The sequence below is a fragment of the Melanostigma gelatinosum genome (assembly GCF_949748355.1).
Source record: "Melanostigma gelatinosum genome assembly, chromosome: 22".
Lineage (NCBI taxonomy): Eukaryota > Metazoa > Chordata > Actinopteri > Perciformes > Zoarcidae > Melanostigma > Melanostigma gelatinosum.
This window is the reverse complement of record NC_136655.1, coordinates 7,727,810-7,754,984: the sequence shown is the minus strand read 5'-3', so window position 1 is coordinate 7,754,984 and position 27,175 is coordinate 7,727,810. Positions and strand designations below refer to the sequence as shown.

At 41.2% G+C, this 27,175-nt stretch overlaps 2 protein-coding genes across 3 annotated transcripts in view; both read left to right on the top strand.

Annotated features, from left to right (window-relative positions):
• Nucleotides 1-5,974, top strand: part of wnk1b (WNK lysine deficient protein kinase 1b) — a 72,866-nt gene extending 66,892 nt beyond the window's left edge. For both annotated transcript variants that reach the window (XM_079294490.1, XM_079294489.1), the window contains 2 exons: nucleotides 128-184; nucleotides 443-5,974. In XM_079294490.1, the coding sequence (XP_079150616.1) occupies nucleotides 128-184; nucleotides 443-883 (498 nt within the window). In that variant the 3' untranslated portion in view covers nucleotides 884-5,974. The remainder of the gene's footprint in view (nucleotides 1-127; nucleotides 185-442) is intronic.
• Nucleotides 5,975-11,472: 5,498 nt separating this feature from the next.
• LOC306795839 (proline-rich protein 5-like) lies at nucleotides 11,473-21,521 on the top strand. Its single transcript, XM_079294499.1, has 10 exons — nucleotides 11,473-11,677; nucleotides 13,888-13,977; nucleotides 16,167-16,376; nucleotides 16,771-16,851; nucleotides 17,641-17,747; nucleotides 18,633-18,724; nucleotides 18,812-18,952; nucleotides 20,026-20,170; nucleotides 20,336-20,632; nucleotides 20,871-21,521. The coding sequence occupies exons 2-10, from the start codon at nucleotides 13,952-13,954 to the stop codon at nucleotides 21,161-21,163; spliced, it is 1,392 nt and encodes a 463-aa protein (XP_079150625.1). The 5' UTR covers nucleotides 11,473-11,677; nucleotides 13,888-13,951; the 3' UTR covers nucleotides 21,164-21,521.
• Nucleotides 21,522-27,175: the final 5,654 nt, after the last annotated feature.

Here is a 27,175-nt window from a genome sequence, read left to right as displayed (position 1 = left end):
TATGTATGTGTATATATATATATATGTATATATGTATGTATATATATATATGTATGTATGTATATATGTGTGTGTGTGTTTGATAAAGTAATGCACAGATGAGGAAACTGAACAAACTTTTTTTCAGGGGAAGAGGAGTGCCAAACAGCTGCAGCAGGCCCCAGTACAGGGACATAGCTACGAGGTTAGTTTAAGATTCCACATCTTCATGACATCATGACATTAACCTGCTAGAAGGGCTCGTTGATTGTTTCCCTGAGATGCACATTTTCCAAATTTACATTTTTAAAATAATCTTGAATTTGTGTCTTAGTCTGATAATTATTCCTTGAGGGAAACACAGATGTCTACCAAATGAGAATAAGATTATTGGAAAGGTCTTTGAAAAATAAACATGTGCTTGACCGAACAAGTCTAAAATGTAAAATGTCCGTCTCTCCAGGTCATCCAGTCAGCCAGTCTGGGCAGGAAGTTCTCTGCTCCCAGCCAGCTGTGTCCCAGCAGCGTTGGAGGTTCAGCCCAGCTCTCTACAAACTCCACCACTGCTACCTCTCCGGCCCCCCGCAAGGGCTCCCTGTGCCACCCCCCTGCCTCCTCCGCCCCACCTCAAACTCAAGCTCCCCAGTTCACCCACTACACCCCCACTGCCGCCTACAGCGCTCAATGGTCCGGTCCGGCTCACGGCCTGTCAAACCCAAACCAGGCCCCAGCACAGCCTGGGCCTCTACTGGTCAGCACCTCCCAGCCGCTGGGCCCCTACCCCACCACGGTTGGTGGACAGGGCCAGATTCCCGGGCAGGGGCCCCACCAGGCTTTCCATCTGACCAACTCTCTCCACAAGTCAGTCAGCAACCCAGGAGGACCCAACGTGAGGACCACGTAGGACTGGGGGAGAGGGCTGGTTTTAATCACGGCCCGACTGGACCGGACTGGTGTGGAACAGAGTGTTACGGGCTTGATCGGCTGGGGAGGATGGAAGAACTGGAGCAGCGTGGAGAGCGAGGAGTTTGAAGTGACAGAAGCTGAGCCGTTCCAAGAATAAAAAAGAGGAAATGAAGAGGAGCAAAGAAATCATGAGTGCGTTGAGGCCAACTCGCCAAAGTCTGTGTGATGCGTCTCACCTCTGCATCCATCCATGTCTGTGTGTGAGAAGCTGTCACAGACACAAATGCAGTCACTCTGTTTGACTGCGGGTTTGTGGCAGAAAGCCAAATGCTCGAGGGTAACGGAGAAGACTCACGAGTGCAATGTTAAAAGGCCAAAGAGATTTTGACAGGGTGCCGGTTTGGCGTTAATTACTGTTGGTGTGTGATGTGTTGTGTATGCGCACTCATGCCTCGGTCACACTAAAGACAACAGTAACATGCAAACATGCAGTTTTTCCAAATTGAATACAGAAAAGAGATAACTGGTGGATGCAGAGGGGAGCATGGCTGGCCGGCGTGTTAAGTGTTCAGTGTCGACTTCAAACGATGCACAAGAGGCGACTCTGAGAGTCGCCTCTGAGAGATCACTCTGAAGTGGAGCACTGGCCGGGTTTCATCCGGCTGTTTGCATCCCTTAAATGTATGCTTTAAAGGAAGGAGGCACATAGCGGCGGGTGAAAGCTTTAATTTCAGATAAGAGCCTCATTGAGAGATGTTCAGGGTGTTTCGGAAGTGTTTTTTCTTCAGTATTCAGAATTTGGAAATGTTTTCTCAATTCAAAGCACAAAATAAAATCGAGAACAAATCAAACGGTCATTGAGAAATCAAAACGCCTCAAACTGAGCCTGGTTCAGAGTCGATGCAGTCCGGCACTCGGCGGTGTTTTGACTCGTCGGCTTGAGGAGCAGTCGTGACAGCTACTCCTCTGTTACCTTCTGTGTCTTGTTCCTCCCTTGTTCTGACAAGCCGTTCAGACGGCGAGAGATGGAGGAAAAAAAACAAACGGTGGAGGAAGAAGGAGAGCAGCGAGAGAATGTTTGCATTAAATAACAGTCAAACACCTCATCTGTTTCCCATTCCACTGCTTGCTTTAGCGGCACACTGGCTGTGTGTGTGTGCGCCGCGACTGAAGTACCGAACGGATGCCTCTCCACCGTCACGACTCCACCGCTCCCTCCATCCCTCTCTCTCCGCCTCTCTGTTGCCATTTGAAGCAATAACAGCAGAAACCTTTTAGAGAAAAAAAAAAAAAAAAAAGCCCAAACATGAGAGAACTCAGCGTGAAAAAGTGGCCTTGTCAACAGAATAATACCAGAGTCCCTGTACAGTTTGTGTCTCTGTTTATTTTTTAGAGTGTCAGCCATGATGATTCCATTTCGTTGTTTTATTTTGGTTTTGTTTCGTTGGGTTTGTTCTGCTTGCTGCCCCCAGCTAGCAATCTTGACACACACACACACACAACACACGACATTCACATAAATACACACCCCTGCATCCACAGCCAGACTTGTGTAAATACACACACATTGTTGGAGGCGTAGCAGCCGTTTCACAGACACACTCACAGACTAACGCCTCAGTTCTTTGTGTCGTCATTAGGGTGGTTTCAACGTTTGTGTTGAAATGATTGCAATGTACATTGTTGTTAATGATAATTATTCTATTTAAAAAGAAACAAAAGCGTGTTCTGTTGATGGACCTGTTATACGCGCACGTCGGTGTACGATGTGGAAACACTGTGATTATTGTTTATGATTAGCAAATGTTGTTGGGCAACATAAGTTTTAGGGTGAAATATCAAATAAAAACCATTTAAAAAAGCTTACAGAGAAACGCTGCGGGGTCCTTTCACTTTCAATTCACTGCTTTCAGCGAATGGATTGTCAGAGATGTGACGCTTGAGAACGCCTCTGTTCAGTCATCGTCCTCACTCTGTGACGGAGGACTCGCTCTGAAACAAACGCCTTGCCAACAACTAATCCTCCTACTCCTTTTTCATGACTGATTGAATTGAAAGTCGAAACTGACCTCCAAGCCTGATTACAAGTGACCGGCAGGATAGTTGATATTGAGATAATAAAGTAATGCTAGCTATTGTTTTTTCTTAATACAGTACTTATATATCAGACACTTTAAATCGCCCTCCTCTTGCCTGTTTTTGTTAGATGAATGTGAATGTATAAACCAATTGTGTCCATTTTTATGTACTTGAAGAAAAGAAAGTGTCTTTTATCTTTGCTCCCCCCCCCCCAGAGCCTCCGGGGAACACTGGAGGAACTTACTAGTGCCTTGCATCCTTCCTGTTGCTTGTTTCTTTTGGGGTTGAGGACTTGGGGTTAAAGTAAGCACACTCGACAGCATGTGTGGAGAGTTGTTTTTTTTCGGGGGGGTGTCACTTTGAAGACAGTGGTGATGATTGGACCTGGTGTAGATTGGTGCGGATGCAGTATCAATGGCTGCTGTTGGCTTTCTACTGTGTGTGTGTGCTCTTCAGCTGGTTTGTGGTTAATTCTCTTCGATTTCAGCGAATTGAGTGTGTTCTCCCCAAAACGCGAGAATTGTTCCCCAACTTAGCTCTTTGAATTGATAGAGAGATGAATTGACCCCAACTCAAAATAAACCAGTGAGATTGTCCACTTAAGATAGAAGAAGGGCCACCATCTGAAGTCCGTGTTGCTTCTGTGGAGTGAGGCCCGTAACGCCACCAACATGATGAACGATGGAGGGAACATGAGGTGTTCAGTGACATGTTATTTTCAGGGTTTTAAATGTAGATATTGAGGGGAGAAGTGGGCAGGAATGTCTTGTTTTCAGTTTGAAGGAGGGAGTTGTTGAAGATTGTATTTGAAGCTTGGACCACTCTGTATTTTAGAGGCACAGGTGCAGCATAAAGTCAGCAGAAGACACATTGATACAGTGAACTAAAGTTGATGCATCTCTAGTGTAGATTTAGTTTTTGCCAAAAGTCCAGTTTGCTTGTAAAACGGTGCGAGTAGCCACCATCGGATTCTGAGTCAAAGGTTGCAGAATCCCGATTGGTGCGACCCAGCTGAGCCGAGAAGAGAACAAAGAAATACGGAAACCTCTCCAGTAAAATAACCAAAACTGTCCAAACTCTGCCATGGACTAGTGTTTTCATGTAGGAACCCATCACTCACACTTAGTGTAAACCTTTGTTATCCAATTAGGAAAGACGTTGGCTATCTGGTCTTCAACAATCCAAAAAAACATTTACAAAGCCAGCAGAACTATACCGTCTTTCCAACAGATTTGGTTGGGAATGCCTCCTCATCTGAGAATTAAAGGTCTGAATATTGTCTCATTCACGGCGGTTCTCACCGTAGGTTTCTGAAGCGGCACCGTTGGGGGAATAACAGGTTTTACTCACTGAAACGTCGAAACCAAACATTGAAGCTTTTAGACATATTTGTGCATCACAGCTGTAGAGGTGGTGGTGGTGGTGGTGGTGAGAGCACGGCGGTGGTTATGATGATTGTGCTGGTGGTGATGACGGTTGGAACGATGGAAGTGATGATGGCGGTTTTTAGATTCAAGGCCTTTGACGCCCTGTCCTCCTTTCTCTTTTCATTTATCCGTGCAGGTGAAACACATCTGGTACAAACTTTGACATTCACTTAAAACATTTAGTTTTCTTGTTGTTGGGAGATGAGTGTTCTGGATTCACTTAAAAACATGAAAAGGTTACTTTGTACAAACAAAACACACTTTGCTTTTGCTCATTTATTGGGGATATTTTTCAGTTTCTCATGAATAATAATGCAACATTTTTACTACTAGGCAAGTTTGGTTGAAGCTGTGAATACTCATTGAGCCACTTTGCTTTAGTTCTGGTTCAGGATCTGTCAAAAGAAGTCAAACCTTTAACGACGCCACCCACTCAGTGCCATGTCGCTTCTTTTTGCCAGTGGAGTGAAAACATCGGAGGTAAAGACTTTAGAATAAGTAAATTCAGTGTGTTTTTTACTGCTTTTACTCACTGGAGCTCTTTTAGTTGCCAGGTATCTCCACTTTGCAGTTGCTCGAGCCTCAAATGATTTCCACAGTATAAGTTTGATCCTATTTTGCTGTGTCTCTACTACATGATTACTATGAAAGAAATGCCTACTGTGCAGTGGCTACAATGCAATATTATTTAAAGTGACAGTACGCTGTCTGAGCTCTGAGGTTACGGTTTGGTTTGACAGTTATGTCCCCTGCTGGAGGTTTTAAAGCTCTAGATTTAAACATCAGTGGGTGCAATTATTGTGAAGGTTCCTTTGTTGAGTTGTGGTGTAAGGACTCTTACTGTGAAAGGCTTGAGAGTTATCCAGTGTGGGCACACTTATTGTGAGGTTTCCTGAATTTAAAGTGGGAAGGTAGGATTCCGTTTCTGGCGACACACATACAGTTTAGCAATACTTGTTTCAAACTTGCTCGCATTCGACTCTGTTTGTGTTTTCATAGTATTTGTGTGTTTAGCACTTGCTTTTTTTACTGTAGAAGTGCCCACGTGTAAAAAAACAACAAAAAGCCTTTCAGTGCATCAACAGATCCAGACACACACACACACACACACACACACACACCGATGGATTCAGTGCATCTCCTTGCTGTTTCAGCTTGCTCCTGTGGAATAATGTCGAGTCTCAAGCACAGCAACGGTTTCTCTGACTCTTACTGAAAACTATTTTCTCAACATGATAAATATGTTTCTGGTTTCTCTGATGCTCTTCTGTTTTTGTTTTTTTCTCTCACTTCTCAGCAGTTTTAATGTCTGTAGCGGCACCACTCTTAATTCAGTGGTTTCATTTTTCTGTATCGTAATTGACATTTTACAAAGTGGTGGGATTTAAAAAAAAAACGATGAATGAATGAAAGAAAAAACAACAAAATACATGTAAAGAGTCATCGACAGCCTTTAACGGTATGTTTTGCACTAAGTATAGAGTGTTCAAGCTTCATATTAAAAAAAACCTTTGCGCTACAATACAATGAAATTTGTTACTTTATTTGTAAAAACTTAATAAATAAAAGTTGTTTTAAATGAATTGGAGTGGCTGGACTATGAATCAATATGATAGTAAATCATGTGTCTCTGCTGTTCATGTTTTAACAACAAATACCTCTTTTTAAATGATTTTTGATCACAATGAACCAGAACAGATCAGGACAAACAGTCAACACTGTAAGAGGGTTTAGGGTGTAAGTTTGAACCATTTAATGGTCTCACATTCAGTTAAAAGCAACAGTTTATTTTTAGTAGTTTTCATTATAAGCCCTTCCAAATGGTTGAAATGTGAACAAATGTGAAAATGGAATGATATTGACTTTACCGTATGGACAACCTTTATAATCAGAAAGCGTTGCATTCAGTGGGAATATTAAGTGTTGTTCAAAATGACTGGCACTACAACCTATGTCATTAATTTCTATTATCAATTCAAGGCAAACAGCTTTGTTTCATCTTTCTGTTGCACTTACTGATCCGTTCCACTTGGCTGCAGCACGTGTCTTTGGTAACTATAGCCTGCAGGATTTACTCCTTCCTGTTCTCCAGACCTTATTAAACAGCTTCTTGCCTCGGGGCGAATTAGGAAACAGTTGTGAGGTGTGAATCTGTGCTTAGTATCAGTCACCATGGAGACGATTGAAAATAACATCAGTCCAGAGAAAAAGAGGCCCGAGGAAGGAAGGAAAAGGAGACTTACCGGTACATTAAAACAATACATTTCCATCATTCAGTTTTCCTGCTGGGATACGAACACTACACTGCAAAAACATTGCACACTTTGGGATTGGGATGTTAATCTGCACCGAGCCTTGTCAAACTCTGGGGAAGGTATTTTGTGAAGTTATTTGAATGTATATGTTTAAAAACACATTTTTACTTACTCCTGAGGAATTTACTCGTCCTGGCGATACAAACAAATGACTGAAAGATATTTTGGACTTTCATAGCATGTAATAAAGTTGACAAACAATGTTTTCTATTTTAATTCTATTTGTGTTGCAGTGTAGGGCTTTGTTTTCAGGCTGAACCACGGCCAAGTGCAGCGTTTACAGGTGAACTCACACAAGATCCACAGGTCAGATTACTCCACAGTTTATGACCGTTGTTGTTCTGGTCATGTTTTTTATTGACTGACTGCTATCTGAAATAATAATAATAATGCTCATAAAATGCTTCTCTGTTCTATTGGAGTCCTTGACGATTCATGTGGATGACGAGACAAAAGTTCACACACAAACTGTTCACACCATACAATGTCTCACATTACCCTTTCAACGCAGACCTCCCACACATATCTGTCGTCTTCAAGCTTGTGTAAAATAAACGTATCTCAACAAGTCCAAGACGCGGACGGAGTGAGAGAACGATCACGCACCCCATGCTGGTACGTTGTTATTTTTACTACAACTGATGACAGTGTGATGCTTTTCTGATTCATGTAGATTTCTCTTCATTTTTTTTTTTGAGCTTCCCAATCTTGCAGGAAACCACCAACATTTAGGTTCCTGTTTGGCTGAATTTTGGTAGTTACCCTTCAATGTGGCCTGAGGACAAGAATGACCCTGCTTACACAAGAAGGTGAGTAATTAAGAAACAGTCGCTGAGGATTGATGCCACGGTCTGTTGTCCACAAAGGTCTTTATTGATGAGCTCACATGTGACTTGAGGTGATGTAAGATGACTGACTGATAAACTGTCTGGGACGATATATCATCTGATTTAGAAATTTAGAAAATATGTTGAGGTGATGTAGAAACTAATTACATAGTTTTTCCACCAGAGAGCACTGACAAGTCGATTTTTTTCAGCCGTAAAATGAATAGACTAGTTTTCAGATTTATTATCGTTATTAATATCATAACCAATATTGACTGAGCTGTTTAAAGGACTCCAAATTCCTGAAGTAGATTTGAGTTGGAATAAGTTGCATCTGGTCACAGAACAAGAGCCAATGTGGCATTCTGACTGTAACTGTCAGTGCCCAAGGTGATGCCTGTTGTTTATAAGAAAGACATGCAACACACACACGCATAATTATACATCAATACAGGAAGTGACCCCTTTCAGTTCTGCACAGTCACACACACCTCCACAAGGATTAACCTGCATGTAAAAAAAGTGATTGAGCACATTTTGAAAAGCTAAAACGAGATAAAAACATCTGCTTAAATGGGATGTTTTGTTGTTGTGTGGAGTACGTGACGCCTCCATTTATTCATCATGTTGTTGTGACCAATTAGTCGACTTGCATCACAATGGACGTTTTTCCTGCGGTCGCATGAATTAAAAGAAGACTCGGAGGGAGAGAGCGAGGGAGGGAGAGAAGTGGTGGTGAGGCAGACAGCCGCGGTCATGTGTGTGGGAGCAATGCACAGAATGCAGACAGAGAACAGACAGCTCCATGCTTCAGTTCATGTAAGTGTTACAAGCTGTAGAAACTATTTCACTCTATCAATCTACACATGAATAGAAGACTTCTTATCCTGACATAACCCCATTCAGAATATTTAGGAAAAGACAGAATCTTGGATTTTCTTTTTAATCTCAAATTCATGTTTCGTGATAACTAGAGTGTGTTGCCATGTGTAATATGTTAGCATCGGGAAGTAATTATCATAAATGCATAAAAGCATGGCTGAGAGGATTGGTATCCTCTTCTTGACACACTCTTTGGTCCAACATACCTTAAAACTGCAGCAAACACTCTCCGGTCCAATCTGCAAGCTCTTTCAAGTTCTTTCAAGCAAGCGTTTAAAGAACGATAACCTTTTATAACCTGATCTATCTGCACCGCAGGTGAACCGCAGATAGCAAGTCAGACAGCATTACATTACCGTTTACACACGGCGCGAACCTGTCACGTTGTTTTGGAAACTGCTGGGTTGTTTTACGGAACGAAACAGGAAGTGGTCAGTGTTCCTCCAGCTTTAACCAGAGTAAAAGGCTTTCAGACTTTCTCACAATATCAGAGGGAGCAAATAAAACACACAGTGGATTAATTAAATGACTTCCTCTTCAGCAGAGCAAACACGTACTGAGGAATCCAAGCTGTGGGATAACTAACTGCATCTGCTTTGAGCCAGTGTTTACGGGGAAATGTGGTCTTTACATCAACATGTGACAATTCATTTGACAATGATGTATCACTGTTTAACAATACTACACAAACATATTGTAATCGTCTGCCATGAGAGTTTGTGTGCAACTTTGAAACATCTCCATTGTCGGCCGAACAGAAATAGCAGCAAGTAATGGTGTTGTTATCACAACATGGTAACGTTCACTACATGGGTATCGCATGTCGAAACTGGTTGTGATTGCAGTTGAAAGACCATCCACAGATTTCTCTAATATAAACATGGATAGATATTACCTAACCTTGAGCTGACTGAGAGTTTCCATACGGGCCTCATGAAGGTAGGTGTGTGTGTGTGTGTGTGTGTGTGTGTGTGTGTGTGCGTGTGTGTGTGTGTGTTTACTAAACAGTGGTCACCCTTGTACTTGTGGTCCCCCTGCAAACACACCCTTCGGATTTGGAATCGAGCATGTTTCTCTGATAGTTTGTGTAGTTTCTGTCTTTCAAATGATCATCTGATGGCAAAAGGTTGCTTTTGTTGTTTTTGCATTGAATGAAATGATATAGTTACAGAGTATACAGGAAAAATGAGATCATATAAAATAAGCTAATGAACAACAAGACAGAAGAAAGAGAAAAGGATGTAAAAGAGAACCTGTGTGTCCCTCCTTGTCCCACCCCTGTTTCTGTCCCCTTCCTCGTGTCTTCACTCAGTAATACATTTGCAGCTTTCCCGCTGACTTCAGCTGCAATTGAATGAAGCATCTGACCTTCACCTGCAGCTGTGGACCAGGATGCCACTGGAGCGGAACACTTGTGATCTGGGTAAACACAGGTTAGTACTGACTTTGCTGTGTTAAATGGTGTGAGACCTTTGACCTTGTGCTGTGGCCGTTTAAGTGCAGCGAGGGATGGACTGTATCAAAGGAGAACAGTCGGGCAAATGAAAGGCATAATATTCAATGATCTCAACGAATGATTGTTTCAGCTGTCATTCAATACTTTACAGAATAATGTGGATGTTCAAAATAATGTTGTGTTCCGTTACAGTGTTCATCCTGTATTTCCTGATATTAAGACGCACGCTTGCATACACATTATCCAAACACACACACACACACACACACCTGTTTTCATGACTTTTAGGGACAGCCCGAACCTAACCTCAAACCAAGTCTTCACGCTAGAATGTAATGATTTACATTATGGGGACGTGCATTTGTCCCCATTTTGTTACACAAAAAAAGGCGAGTGCCCCCCCCCCCCCACACACACACACACACAAGCACACTAGTCGTTAGCCAGTTTCTTTTCAAGTCTCAAGCGTGAAAGAATGTCCCGAAAGCAACACTCGCTAACTGCAAGAAAAACTCACATCAGTCATTTACTGCAGGTTTTTGCTGGTCACATGATCAAACACACACACACACACACACACACACACACACACACACACATATCATCAGATTCTAGAAACCGATTATCATGTGGTGTGCCGTGTGTGTGCAGAGACATTAGTAACACTCTGTTTATATAATGTTAAGTGATTAGTGAACTCTGGGCGAGCTGTATTTTTCCAAGTGCCTGTGTGTGTGTGTGTGTGTGTGTGTGTGTGTGTGTGTGTGTGTGTGGGCATGTGGGTGTTTTATGGTCCTGAGAACTTTTAAGATACAATCTGGCCTTGCGCATGGACTTTGCTATTACAAACCTGTTCCTTATTACCGACATTGTTGTGTGTGTGTGTGTGTGTGTGTGTGTGTGTGTAGTGCTCTACAGTAATTGCATATGCAGTGTGCAGACAGAGTGCAGTTTGTCTGATGTGCCCCACTGAGCTCTGTGGTTAATGCAGATATCTGTGCATTAGATCGAGTGTGTGCAGTGTAAAGTTGATAAAAGCACACACACAGAAGGCTGTGTAGCTGCCCAGTGGCCTTCTCCTCCGGCAGTAAAAGCACTCAGTGTATTGCGTTGTGAGTGGGCTGCTGCTGCTGTATCGGTTGGGCCATGAATTATTTCATTATGAATTAAACATGATGAGAGTCCACTGTGCTGTCAACTAAGACTCCTTTTGTTTTAAAACCGGCTGACAAAGCTGCTCTCATCTGCCTCAAAAACTCTGGCTGTAGTTGAAATGATTAAGAAGTAAAAAGTAGCACAAAGCCGACATATCTTCTTTCTTTATTGCTCTTTATCTCCTCTTAACTGTTATGCATGCTGTAATATACACGACCCACACACACACACTAAACCACCAACACTTTCCATAGGCTGCTCGGCTACATCTCTCACCCACCGACCCCTGCACACGCGCGCACACACACCATCATGCTCTCTCTCTCTCTCTGCTTCACCTCCCTCACTTCCTCCCTCTCTCTCTCTCTCTGACGCTCGCGGGCAGTCCTGAAAGCTGCGCTGACAGATCGCTGCTCGCGCGGGTCCAAGACGGCTCCTAACGTCGGATCTTTTCAGGGGAAACGTGCGCAGTCCTCGCGCGCTGTTATCGGCGCTCAAGAACTGTGAAGGTGGACTTTTCGGCGCCGCGTAAACCTCTATTCCTCACCCAAATAAAAGCAGTTATTTGAGGCTTTTTGTTTTTGTTTTGGTCCGGGAATTAAACACGGAGAACACTTTATTTTAAAGGGAGCGAGGAAGACTTCTGAAAAAGTGAGTATAGGAGCCGATGTATGAAAATGATCAACTCAGTCCTTGCGTCAGTTGTACACCGATAGAAACACTATTACTATAAAAAAAAAAGACTTATATTGCTCATACTTCTTCCATTTTTACTCCATATAGATTAATTTCCTCTCCAAAGTGTTATTATGCACCATACTCCAGGATTTCTGTGCGTGATTTGAAAGTGTTTTATTAAACACTAGTAGACAGGAAGCAGACTTAAGAAACGTTGTCAGGGTAGGATCGCTCTTAAAGCACACACCAATGATTTGTAGGTGACGGGAGAACGTCCAACTCGTGGTTTGGTCTTTTGCCAGAGGTAGAGCAGACAAACCTGCTGCAAGACTCCGGCAACACTGACTCCAGCAGGGTGGTGCAGGGTGGTGATTTCCCTGTTGTGCTGCCAGTCTGCAGAATGGTGCGTGTGCGCGTGTGTTGAAGCAGATTATGGCTGTTAATATTTTTGCCAGTTTAGTCCCTGATATCTACTTACAATGTAAACTGTCTGCTGAGGAGGAGGAGGAGGAGGAGTCAGGATTCTAAGTGAGTGGGAGCTCACTGGTTTCATATCCTGCACTGCTCATGAAAATTGAGCCAGAGGCTGCGTGAGAAACACTTTCAAGCTCCCGAAACTACAAGAGCCCTTAAGCAAGGCATTGAACCACACTGAAGGGGGGCATGAGAAGGAATTCGTCAGAGACATTTCCCTCTGCAGAGCAAAGTGTGATTGACCATAGTCACATCTAGGCAAATATCATTCACTGATTTGACCATAAACAAACACCTTTCTGGTCTCAAATCACACCTCTTCTGCAGAGTCCTTATTCCAATAGAAGGTTCCAATCTGTCTCATGCCGCGAGGTCCAAACCACATTTATCAACAGAAATGTGCTTCACAGAGAGAACTAGAAAAACTGTAAAATAAAAAAGTAAATAGATATATAGGATGAACGAGGTAACACAGGTATAACTGTAGCCGCCAGGCAACAGCAGGTCAAAGTTTATATTTGACAAATACAACTTCCAGGAAGTAAAGTCTGAACCACTGGAGACTCTTCACCAGCAGACAAACGCATGACAGATTTCATCTAAACTGACTTTAATTATCTTCACCAGGGGTTTAACAAAGCAAAGCTTTCAGTGAGGTGACTTTGATTGCAAAAGTCTGAAACCATCGCTGGAACCGTTGAATTTATAATTCACCGACACGGATTGCTGATTTTATTTTTTACGTCGTTACAAGTCAAATATGAACATGAGGAGCAGCCATGTTGCCTTAAATATGACAGTGACACCGGTCAGGAGGAAGCCTCAGCTTTACCTTAGTTGGCCCTGTACTACACACGAGTGTGTGTGTGTGTGTGTGTGTGTGTGTGTGTGTGTGTGCCAGTGAGTATAAGGGCATTTGAGTAGGATCAAATTTCTGTCTCACCCACTTTAGTGTAATTTGATTAGATTACGGTGTCTAGTTAGTTAGATGCTGAGTAGAGTCACCTGTCTGTGAACATCTGTCTGACGTAGTACTGAAGTATTTTACTCCACAAGTAAATGAGCACTTTGGAGCTTGTCACATAGTTTGTTTATTATTGTGGGAACTTTGTGCCTTTATTTGATAGTGACAGTGGCTATACAGACAGGAAATTCAGGGATGCAGAGAGCGGTGTGACATGCACCGAGAGCCTGGTTTACAGTTGAAGCATCTTTCACGTCACAGGGACGGCACGCAGGTTTTCTTCATCGCACGACAATCTCAGTCAAAACTGTTGAAGTTATCCGAGCTGCTTTATAAAGCTCCATTTGTCTTTAAGGGCATATTTGTTCATGCAAAACTCTTCCACTTTAAAGTCATCAAGATGTTTTTTTCAGGTTTCATGAGGGTTGTTTCTTCAAATATGCAGCGTGCATGTCGTAGACATCGCAGGTGTTACTGATAACATTAACGGTGGCTCCGCTCTGTTCCAGTGTCCCAGGGAGCCTGAAAACTGAAGCAGCGAAATGAAATTCCACCACTATCATTGTTATTGTTTACATGTGCTTTTCGTACTGTGACGTTTAAAAAGTCTCCCGGGAAGACGGTCGATTCACTCGGGGTTCAAACTAGAAAGTCGTCTCTGCCAAAGCCCGTTAAGTTTGTTACTTCAGGTGGTTTTGTTTGAAATGAAGATGATTTTCTCTGCCACTAATTCTACCTGTTTCAGATGCTGATTCGTCAGTGGTGGTTGCTGGGCGGTCCTTAAGTAGCAGCTGTCTGTTTAGGCTAACATGGAACGAGAAGGCTCATTTAGGAGGTAAGAACACACACACACACACACACACACTTTCACATCAGCCAGCAGGTCTCATTCAGAGCGTTTCACTGCATCTCCAATGCTCTGTTCCCTTTTCTCTCTTTGTCCCCGGCCTTTGGGACACAAAAAGGTAGATGAAAGTGACTCACACACATTCCTCGATGACCTCATTCATTCTTTCAGTCATGCAAACATCCCCCTTATCCTCCTTTGTTTAGTAATTACACCGCAGCATTTTCTCTCACAGCTCTTCCTGTTGTATCAGCGCCACAAACAAAGAGTATCTAACTTCCGGGTGGCATCACTAATCTTTAATTTACTAAATGTAGAACCCTTTCTTTCCAGCACGCTGACAACTCTGTGTTTCCTCTGAGTCTCTGTATCTTCTGCTCTGCATCATCCACTCTTCAGGTGTTTGTAGATTCAGTTGCACGGTGTTCATCACTGCACCTTTTCTGAGAGGATTTGGAAATGCATCCTTACTTTGACGAAAGTTGTGTGTGTGCTTGTGTGTCTATCTGAACCCCAGGCTCTTGTTTCTCGCACTGACCTATTTATGTGGAGTTGAACTAAGATCCAGGTTGACAGACGGACCAAAAACACACACACACACACACACACACACACCGTCTCCCCTGCCATATTCTTTTACATGCTCCTGATTTCCTTTTTTTTCATCTCCTTTCAGCCCCTTTTTTTCTCTTTCTTCTTCTTCCTTTTGTGTCCAAATTCAATTAAATTCAGTTGGGCATGGATCGTTACAAAGGTATTAAAAACAAAGAAGAAAAGAGAACAATTCCACAGCAGATGACAGTAAAAAGCAGACACAGACAAACTCAATGGGATGAATCAAGCCAACGTGTGATTACAGCTTGAACACAACTTCTATCTGTCCGGGGCCCCACACAGACAGAAGAGGAGGAGGAGGAGGAAGTGAAATGTGTGTCACCTTTAAATCCTTCCCCTCCATCTTGGCAGCTCCTGAACCTCAAAGGGTTCCTTTGTTCGCCTGGCACAAAAGCTCACATAGCATGGTCACCGACTGGCACAGACTGGCAAAAGGAGAGAGAGAGAGAGAGAAGAGGGCTAAGAATAAAAAAGTTAAAGTCAAAGAAGTAGGAGGGAGAGAAGGGAAATGAGAGAGAAAGTGCATGTGAAAGAGATAGAGACCCATGAGGACAGAGACACCTTTTGTCTTCCACATCTTCATCAAACTCTCGTTCTGTTCAGTGTGACACACACACACACTCATGGAGTGGGGATATGTGGTACCTTTTCAGTGACCGGAGTAAGTATAGTGTGTGCGTGTTGTCGTATGTTTTCAACTTTTGCAGAAAGTGCTGGTTTAGTCATTTGAATGAATGAATGACTGTGAAAGTATTTTTGATTCATTTTCCAGTAGAGACACTGCAGCAATATAAAGAACTGTGTTTGAAGTGTGTAAGTTAATATTTGCTTTACATGCAGATTACACATATCTATGCACACACACACACACACACACACACACACACACACACACACACACACACACACACACACACACACACACACACACACATCTGCTGTACATGCCTGTGGGAGAGAACACTGTTTCATTACCTGTTCCTGACATATTAAGCCGCTTTATACTCGTTTCTGTCTGGTTGAGTTTCAGCTTTAACACCACATTTATACTTCGTTCCTCTTCTTCTGTACTTTTTAGGGCCCTCACTGACAAAATGCATTCCTTCACTGCTAATCGTACATTCCCAACCTCAACAGAGACCCTAAACTAAAACTAACGATTATTACTTCCACGTGTTTATTCAATAGTCAGTCGTTTTATTTTCCCCTGCACCACTCTGAACTGAACTGTTGATGTTTGTTTCTCCTCCATGGACCAACCTGTGAATATTTAGCCTGCCTGTACCTCCTCCTCTCTCCTCCTTTTTTCCTCTTAGTGTCTCTATTCCTCACTTCACTTTCTCTTACAAAATTCACTGTACTTACAAAAACATTTCGCTTTTGAGGGAAAAATAAAACTCCTATTATTGTCTTTGGATGACTTTTAGACTTGATGTACTGTCACTAGGTTCCACTAGCGTAAGTGGAAAGTGGGCTTGGCTCCACCGGTTTCATCCAGTAACACGTTGTACTGCGGTTTCTTCTTATAATTATTTCTCTCTTTCCATCTTTTGGATATCGAGGAGTCTCCACAACAAGCTGAGGTTGGCAAACAGCTCGTTCTCCAGTCTGACCGACCTCTCGCAGGCGAAAACCCAAGGAGGAGGAGGGGGAGGAGGGGGAGGAGGAGGAGGGGGAGGAGGAGGAGGGGAGAAGGGAGGACTGGCTGAGGAGTGCAGCATGGACAGAGGGACCCAGCAGAGAAGGGCCGGGGCCAACGCTACTTGGAACAGGTTAGTGTGTGAGCCGTGTTGGTTAGTGAGAGAGTGTTCTGGACCGGAACCTACAGTAAACAAAAAGGTCATGCCCCCTCCTGACCTTTGTACGTGTAACTCTCCTTTCTTGTTTTCTGCTGTCTTTCATTTTGTTTACACTTTATATTGTGCGGCTTCTTTGTGCAAATTCACAGGTTGCACAATTTGATTTCGTGTTTAAGTTGCAAATCTACAATGTATCTTGATTTGAAGCAATGGAAATCATCTTTTTTCCGTGTGAAATGCTGCCTCTCAGCAGCTAGTCGTGCAGTGATCATGCATATTGTTGATTAATGTAATATTATTCTGTCATTCTACACATTCTTCTTTGTGAATATTTCTGCACTGAATGCTTCTGTGTGCTTCTACTCAGCATCCACAACGCAGTGATATCTGTTTTCCAGAGGAAGGATTTGGGGGAAAATGAACTCTACACTCTGAACGAAGGTGTCAGGTAAGCTCTCCGTCTCTGTGTTTTATTTGGCTTCTCTCGCTGACTTTCACACAAACACGGTGAATGTTAAGCTTGAGCTGGTTTTTATTTCAGGAAGAAATGTGACTAAATTGTAGTGTTATATACTCTGTAATTTCCCACCTTCCCTTGCTCCCATATACACACAATGGCAGCTTCAGCGTGCTAAATGTAGCCTTTAATGACACATCAACACATGGCCAGGAACTGCTTTTGTTGTTGCGTCTCTCTCAGCGGCTCCGTCTTTCTCCTGCTGTTCCTCGGCTGCGTTTAATTACAGTTTAGCCCGAGGGCAGTTGACACAGGCCTGTCAAAACTCCAGTCATGTACAGTAAATATCACACACCGCACACACACACACACACACACACGCGCTGAACCTGCACGCACGCTGACTCAAGCCGTTGTCATGAACTTGAACAACACGAAAGCGTCACGTTGTAGAAACCTGGCAGCAGTCATGACGAAGATTAGAAGAAGATTAAAGTTCAAGTGTTCTCTTCCTGTAATCACAGCAAAGTGAGCTGTCGTGCTGATCTCTACCTGTGTTCTCTCCGGTTCATCGGTGGAAAATCCTGTTGAAATGGGGGTTTTTTTCAGTGTGATCAACATCTCATTTCCTGAGTCTGCTGCTGTTTAAACACCGCAGCTTTCCAGTTCACTAGAACAAATTATTTATGGTTCATGTAAAAGAAGTATCACAGTGTGTGTGTGTGTGTGTGTCCGCTTACAGGATACACACGCACTCATTTGCACTTTTCTTTGATACAGGCAGCTGCTGAAGACGGAGCTGGGCTCCTTCTTCACTGAGTACCTTCAGAACCAGCTGCTCACTAAAGGCATGGTGATACTGAGAGACAAGATCCACTTCTATGAAGGTGAGCAGAACTCTGCGTGATATAAGCGACGCCAAAATCTACCAAGACCTTTTACTTTGCTGGTGCCTTCTGGCTTTGGTGAAGAATGTCCACAGAGCCGGTGAGTCACTGTAGGGACACTGGACGGAGACATGATTTAGAGTGTTTACCTAAAACTGAAATGTCGGACGAGAGGTTGACCCATGAACTATTTGTTTGAACTGTGTGATGGACCTTTTTCTGCAGTACCCGCTTGTATGTACACACACACACACACACACTCAGTCAGAGTGAGAAGGAGCCATTGAGGAGGTGAGAAAAAGACACCGAAATCAATTTGTTCTCTTTGTTGTGGCAAATGTGTGACCTTTATTTGAAGCACCTTTGACACACACACACACTGACTCGATTGTCAGTGCTGTCGTCACAGCAACCAGATAGGAAGTGATGAAGTATGTCACACAACACACGACATCCAGTCAGTACAGAAACCACTGCGGTACATGCACAGACCCATTGTTCTGGCTCGCTCAATAGTAGTGTGTGTGTGTGTGTGTGTGTGTGTGCCTGTGTGCGCGCACATGCACGCACAGACCTATGCTGCAAAATTGTGAAGCCTGGAGAATATCTGGTCATTCTCAGAAATAGAAGCGTCATCATTTTTCCTTTGCAAAGCACAGGCTCTGTCATGTCCGTCACTGCAGACATGTGTCATTTGCATGGAATTAGGAACCTGTACATCCACTGCACTGAGAACAAGTCACATGAAGTTCTCAGGTAACATGATGCAGAGATATTTTCCAGAATCTCCCAGCGCCTTGTCTCTTGTTGACTGCATGTGCCAGTCAGACGGTAATGTCTTTGTGGTGTTTGGGTTGTTTGTCTTCATGCAATTGTGTGTTATAGGTCAGAAGTTGCTGGACTCTCTGGCCGACACATGGGACTTCTTCTTCTGTGATGTTCTGTCCATGCTGCAGGCCATCTTCTATCCTGTACAGGTACACACACACACACACACAACTATACTCGCACTCACATGCTTATATTTCCATTACAAAGCTGTGTGTTGACATGTGTGTCCACAGGGAAAGGAGCCGTCAGTGCGTCAGTTGGCTCTCCTCCACTTCAGGAACATCATCGCCCTCAACCTGAAACTGGACGAGGCTCTGTGTCGACCCCGAGCCAGAGTTCCCCCTTCTATCATACAGATGCTGCTAATACTGCAGGTACACACACACACACACACATCCATGGCTGCAGTAGGCTGAGGGGTAAGTGACAACAGATGGAGGATCAGAGGGTACAGAGAGCGGCTGACTTTTTTCTTTTTTTCTTGCAAAGGTATCTCACAGGAAGTAATCTCAGAGGAGATACAGAGTCGTCTTCCCATGACCGCTCAGTACCCTCTGCACCCTGCCTGTGTGAATTAACCATGTCTACACTGATCCCTTTGTTCTCACAAAAACAGGAAAATCAGCAAGTCAATCATCAAAATAATCATTTAGGATTAGTGACCTCATCATCAAAAACATTACAGAAGTAAATGGTCGAAGAATTATGTGAATTTCTATCTTGTTTTACTAGATGAGAGGGCAGACATTCACGTGTCTGTGGACAAGAATAGACAACTGGACATGTTTATTTTCCTGTGTTATCTGCTGTGTACAGATGCTGCAGAGCCATTTTAAATGGTCTCTTTGTGTTTGCCCACGATGAATATCAAACCAACAGGTAGAGTTGAGGATGTAAAAAGCAGGGCATGCTAAGGCAAGAGGTCGGGGGTAAGAGAGGTACAACTCAGCACTGAATGTGTGCTGCTTTTGAGACTTCTTGTTTCATCTGTTAGTAATTTCCCTTCCGTTCTGTGACGCCAATTCGCCAAAGTCTGGTGTATTGATGTGGTTCGTCTCTGTGCTGCGGTTTAGATGCATATGCTCAATGATTCACAGAACTGAAACGATGATTGATCTCTCTATTGTGATTTGGAGACTCTGGGGTAAGGTCACCGGGCCCACATGTATCACACCCCCCCAGCGGGAAGATTTGCTCTCAAGTTTATTAAAAGTTGTGGAGTCGACTCGAACTATCATGGAAACAAAGAGCCTGAACCTTTCAAACAGAAAAGTTGTACTTTGGTTTTCTTCATGGCTCTGAGTTCGTAAAGCAGCACCGTATTGATTCCCATTGATTATGACCCGGTGACGGTGAAGAAACAACTCTGAAATCTCCACTCTTTGCAGTGATTGCATTATTTAATTTGACATCTGTGTGTGTGTGTGTGTGTGTGTCTCTGATGCAGGGAGTCCATGAATCTAAAGGTGTAACAGACGACTACCTTCGTCTGGAGGCTCTCATCCAGAAGGTGGTCTCTCCATACCTCGGCACTCATGGGTTATATTCCAGAGATGGATCTTCCAATTTGCACTGCTCCTCCTGCGTTTTAGGTATGTACATGTTTAAATGTGTTTACAGATGACGAGCCATGGAAGTGCTTTTAAAAGTTACAAGCGCCACGTTCACCTATGTGTTGTTTTTGCGTGTTTTCAATTATAAAGTAATCAAATTCATAAAGCAGTCTTTCTTTACTTTCTCGCTCCTTCTCTCGCCAGAAAAGCGTTTGCAGCGCTCCTGGCCCTCCAAACCAGGAAACTCCCCCATCGCCAAGAACCTAGTGGTCCGCTCTCAGAGCTACAACATCCCCATGCTGACCCCTGTGGGGGAGTACGACACCGACTCTTCCGCGGGAGGTGGCACAGGTATCAGACGGCACTCCGTCTCTGAGATGACGTCCTGCTTGGAGGAGAGCAGCTCTTTGGCTGAATCCACAACAACTGCCACCAGCAACACCAGCACATCCAGCCTCGCCAACCACTCTCCAGCCTCCACGGCCTCCGCTGCACTTTCAGGTACGGCTGCCCCGGTAATAAACGACCCAACAAATCATTGGCATCAGCAAATTTCAAGATGGCAAGACGCTATTATTGCTGGAGTGATCAATGGTTCAGATTACTCTTTAAACGGTGTGTTTTGGTGCTGAATCTCAGACCTTTAAATTAAACTTTTTAAGACTGTCCAACATTGCACAACCCCATCTTTTTAGTCTTAAAATGCTTGTTTTGCTTAACTCTGTCGGTCTCCGTTCAGGTCCCCATCCTCTCCAGCCACAGAATCACTCCCCCTGCATCCTCCCACAGCCTTCCCCAGGCGAGGACACACACTGCGCTGGCTCGCTGGTGTCGGACTCCCCCGCATCCTCCAGAGCGCTGGCTCAAGACACGAGCTCCGGTCCCAGTCCTTCGTCCAGTCTGGAGATCATGACGGACCACGTGCCGGAGTCTTTGGACTCGGAGCCGGAGCTCGACGGCATCTTTCTGGACTTCTCGCGACGGCAGATACACACTGATGCAGAGACGTGTGCGAACAGCGCTGAGCCATGACGACATTCCTGACACCCAGTGACACTTGGTGCTGTTTTTAGAAGAGGTGGTCACCCATCCCTAGAAACAAGTCTCACCTCATGCTGACTGGTAAAACATATGAATTTGGGCTTTTTTTTTTAGTGTATGCTCACAGCTGGAAACATCATCACTGGCTTATTTGGGAAGAGAAACCTTTTCCGTGTTTTGCCTTTTGAACGACACAGAGTGATGGTAACACATCCCAGGTGTACATGCTGAAGAGATGTTTTATAATTGTCAAATATCTCTTTTTTTAACACTTTGAATGTAAAAGAAACTCTCCAACTCTGTTGGTTGGAGCTCAACTTATTTTATTCATGGTTGATATAAAAATAATAATTTGAATTTGAACTGTCTCGCTCTATATTCAAACCTAAACCTGTATCTCTGGTGTACTGACGGAGATTTGCATTCAAGGGAAGAAGGCACTAGAAATGGTTCCACTGTATTTCAAGTCTTCTGCTTGATAATATCAAGCTATATTTTGGTTGAAGTCCATATTTTTATGAGAAAAGTTAGCAGACACTGCCATCTTGTGTCATTCTTGCACAGTGCAAGGTGTGCCATGCAGGCAAGGAGGGAGAGGGGAGTCATTAGAGACACCTGTGCGCGCGGGGAGGGAGCCCAAACAAAACGCAGCATGGAGGAGAACAGAAAGGAGGCGCGAGCGTGTTAAAGAAAATACGTTTTAAAGACTTTAACCAGTTTCTAACTGTCCACTAAAAGAACAGTACTGTAGTAGAGTGCACTATAATAAGTTTTGTGGCGGCAGTTTCAAGAAGCGGTTGGATTTTTTGGACATCCTGGACCTCATACGTACCACATGCTGCTGGCTGAACGCCGATCACCGGAGCAGGTATGAATGAACCACTAACGTTAACTCTGGCCGTGTTGCCCATAGACCGGTGATACAACACACCAGCCCGCCGACATTACGTGTATTATGTACATCAACGCAATACTAATCAGTCGGATGCAGAATCGAAACACCAGCATAATTATTTAATGTAATGTATATTATGACTTATGCCTTTTTTGACATGCTATACTATGACTTTTTATGCTTTTTTTGACATGCTATACTATGACTTTTGATGACTTTTTTGACATGCTATACTATGACTTTTTATGCCTTTTTTGACATGCTATACTATGACTTTTTATGCCTTTTTCGACATGCTATGACTTTTTATGACTTTTTTGACATGCTATACTATGACTTTTTAGACATGCTATACCATGACTTTTAATGCCTGTTTTGACATGCTATGACTTTTTATGACTTTTTTGACATGCTATACTATGACTTTTTATGACTTTTTTGACATGCTATACTATGGCTTTTTATGACTTTTTTGACATGCTATACTATGACTTTTTATGCTTTTTTTGACATGCTATACTATGACTTTTTATGACTTTTTTGACATGCTATACTATGACTTTTTATGACTTTTTTGACATGCTATACTATGACTTTTTATGCCTTTTTTGACATGCTATACTATGACTTTTTATGCCTTTTTCGACATGCTATGACTTTTTATGACTTTTTTGACATGCTATACTATGACTTTTTATGACTTTTTTGACATGCTATACTATGACTTTTTATGACTTTTTTGACATGCTATACTATGACTTTTTATGCCTTTTTTGACATGCTATACTATGACTTTTTATGACTTTTTCGACATGCTATACTATGACTTTTTATGACTTTTTTGACATGCTATACTATGACTTTTTAGACATGCTATACCATGACTTTTAATGCCTGTTTTGACATGCTATGACTTTTTATGCCTTTTTTGACATGCTATACTATGACTTTTTATGCCTTTTTCGACATGCTATACTATGACTTTTTAGACATGCTATACGATGACTTTTAATGCCTGTTTTGACATGCTATGACTTTTTATGACTTTTTTGACATGCCATACTATGACTTTTTATGACTTTCTTGACATGCTGTACTATGACTTTTTATGACTTTTTTGACATGCTATACTATGACTTTTTATGACTTTTTTGACATGCTATACCATGACTTTTAATGCCTGTTTTGACATGCTATGACTTTTTATGACTTTTTTGACATGCCATACAATGACTTTTGATGACTTTTTTGACATGCCATACTATGACTTTTGATGACTTTTTTGACATGCTATACTATGACTTTTTATGACTTTTTTGACATGCTATACTATGACTTTTGATGACTTTTTTGACATGCTATACTATGACTTTTGATGACTTTTTTGACATGCTATACTATGACTTTTTATGCCTTTTTTGACATGCTATACTATGACTTTTTATGCCTTTTTCGACATGCTATGACTTTTTATGACTTTTTTGACATGCTATACTATGACTTTTTAGACATGCTATACGATGACTTTTAATGCCTGTTTTGACATGCTATGACTTTTTATGACTTTTTTGACATGCCATACGATGACTTTTGATGACTTTTTTGACATGCCATACTATGACTTTTTATGACTTTCTTGACATGCTGTACTATGACTTTTTATGACTTTTTTGACATGCTATACTATGACTTTTTATGACTTTTTTGACATGCTATACCATGACTTTTAATGCCTGTTTTGACATGCTATGACTTTTTATGACTTTTTTGACATGCCATACAATGACTTTTGATGACTTTTTTGACATGCCATACTATGACTTTTGATGACTTTTTTGACATGCTATACTATGACTTTTTATGACTTTTTTGACATGCTATACTATCACTTTTGATGACTTTTTTGACATGCTATACTATGACTTTTGATGACTTTTTTGACATGCTATACTATGACTTTTTATGCCTTTTTTGACATGCTATACTATGACTTTTTATGCCTTTTTCCACATGCTATGACTTTTTATGACTTTTTTGACATGCTATACTATGACTTTTTAGACATGCTATACGATGACTTTTAATGCCTGTTTTGACATGCTATGACTTTTTATGACTTTTTTGACATGCCATACTATGACTTTTTATGACTTTCTTGACATGCTGTACTATGACTTTTTATGACTTTTTTGACATGCTATACTATGACTTTTTATGACTTTTTTGACATGCTATACCATGACTTTTAATGCCTGTTTTGACATGCTATGACTTTTTATGACTTTTTTGACATGCCATACGATTACTTTTGATGACTTTTTTGACATGCCATACTATGACTTTTGATGACTTTTTTGACATGCTATACTATGACTTTTTATGACTTTTTTGACATGCTATACTATGACTTTTGATGACTTTTTTGACATGCTATACTATGACTTTTTATGACTTTTTTGACATGCCATACTATGACTTTTGATGACTTTTTTGACATGCTATACTATGACTTTTTATGACTTTTTTGACATGCTGTACTATGACTTTTTATGACTTTTTTGACATGCTATACTATGACTTTTGATGACTTTTTGACATGCTATACTATGACTTTTTAGACATGCTGTACGATGACTTTTTATGACTTTTTTGACATGCTGTACTATGACTTTTTATGACTTTTTTGACATGCTATACTATGACTTTTTATGACTTTTTTGACATGCCGTACTATGACTTTTTATGACTTTTTTGACATGCTGTACTATGACTTTTTATGACTTTTTTGACATGCCATACTATGACTTTTGATGACTTTTTTGACATGCTACTATGACTTTTAATGCCTGTTTTGACATGCTATACTATGACTTTTCATGCCTTTTTTGACATGCTATGACTTTTTATGACTTTTTTGACATGCTATACTATGACTTTTTAGACATGCTATACGATGACTTTTAATGCCTGTTTTGACATGCTATGACTTTTTATGACTTTTTTGACATGCTATACTATGACTTTTTTGACATGCTATACTATGACTTTTTATGACTTTTTTGACATGCTATACTATGACTTTTTATGACTTTTTTGACATGCTATACCATGACTTTTAATGCCTGTTTTGACATGCTATGACTTTTTTGACATGCCATACTATGACTTTTGATGACTTTTTTGACATGCTATACTATGACTTTTTATGACTTTTTTGACATGCTATACTATGACTTTTTATGACTTTTTTGACATGCTGTACTATGCCTTTTTATGACTTTTTTGACATGCTGTACTATGACTTTTAATGCCTGTTTTGACATGCTATGACTTTTTATGACTTTTTTGACATGCTATTCTATGACTTTTGATGACTTTTTTGACATGCTATACTATGACTTTTTTGACATGCCATACTATGACTTTTGATGACTTTTTTGACATGCTATACTATGACTTTTAATGCCTGTTTTGACATGCTATACTATGACTTTTCATGCCTTTTTTGACATGCTATGACTTTTTATGACTTTTTTGACATGCTATACTATGACTTTTTAGACATGCTATACCATGACTTTTAATGCCTGTTTTGACATGCTATGACTTTTTATGACTTTTTTGACATGCTATACTATGCCTTTTTATGACTTTTTTGACATGCTGTACTATGACTTTTAATGCCTGTTTTGACATGCTATGACTTTTTATGACTTTTTTGACATGCTATTCTATGACTTTTGATGACTTTTTTGACATGCTATACTATGACTTTTTTGACATGCCATACTATGACTTTTGATGACTTTTTTGACATGCTATACTATGACTTTTAATGCCTGTTTTGACATGCTATACTATGACTTTTCTTGCCTTTTTTGACATGCTATGACTTTTTATGACTTTTTTGACATGCTATACTATGACTTTTTAGACATGCTATACCATGACTTTTAATGCCTGTTTTGACATGCTATGACTTTTTATGACTTTTTTGACATGCTATACTATGACTTTTTATGACTTTTTTGACATGCCATACTATGACTTTTTATGACTTTTTTGACATGCTATACTATGACTTTTTATGACTTTTTTGACATGCTATACTATGACTTTTTAGGACTTTTTTGACATGCTATACCATGACTTTTAATGCCTGTTTTGACATGCTATGACTTTTTTGACATGCCATACTATGACTTCTGATGACTTTTTTGACATGCTATACTATGACTTTTTTGACACGCTGTACTATGACTTTTTAGACATGCTGTACTATGACTTTTTTGACATGCTATACTATGACTTTTTAGACATGCTGTACTATGACTTTTAATGCCTGTTGTGACATGCTATGACTTTTTTGACATGCTATACCATGACTTTTCATGCCTTTTTTGACATACTATACTATGACTTTTAATGCCTGTTTTGACATGCTATGACTTTTTATGACTTTTTTGACATGCCATACGATGACTTTTGATGACTTTTTTGACATGCCATACTATGACTTTTGATGACTTTTTTGACATGCTATACTATGACTTTTTATGACTTTTTTGACATGCTATACTATGACTTTTGATGACTTTTTTGACATGCTATACTATGACTTTTGATGACTTTTTTGACATGCTATACTATGACTTTTTATGCCTTTTTTGACATGCTATACTATGACTTTTTATGCCTTTTTCGACATGCTATGACTTTTTATGACTTTTTTGACATGCTATACTATGACTTTTTAGACATGCTATACGATGACTTTTAATGCCTGTTTTGACATGCTATGACTTTTTATGACTTTTTTGACATGCCATACGATGACTTTTGATGACTTTTTTGACATGCCATACTATGACTTTTTATGACTTTCTTGACATGCTGTACTATGACTTTTTATGACTTTTTTGACATGCTATACTATGACTTTTTATGACTTTTTTGACATGCTATACCATGACTTTTAATGCCTGTTTTGACATGCTATGACTTTTTATGACTTTTTTGACATGCCATACAATGACTTTTGATGACTTTTTTGACATGCCATACTATGACTTTTTTGACATGCTATACTATGACTTTTGATGACTTTT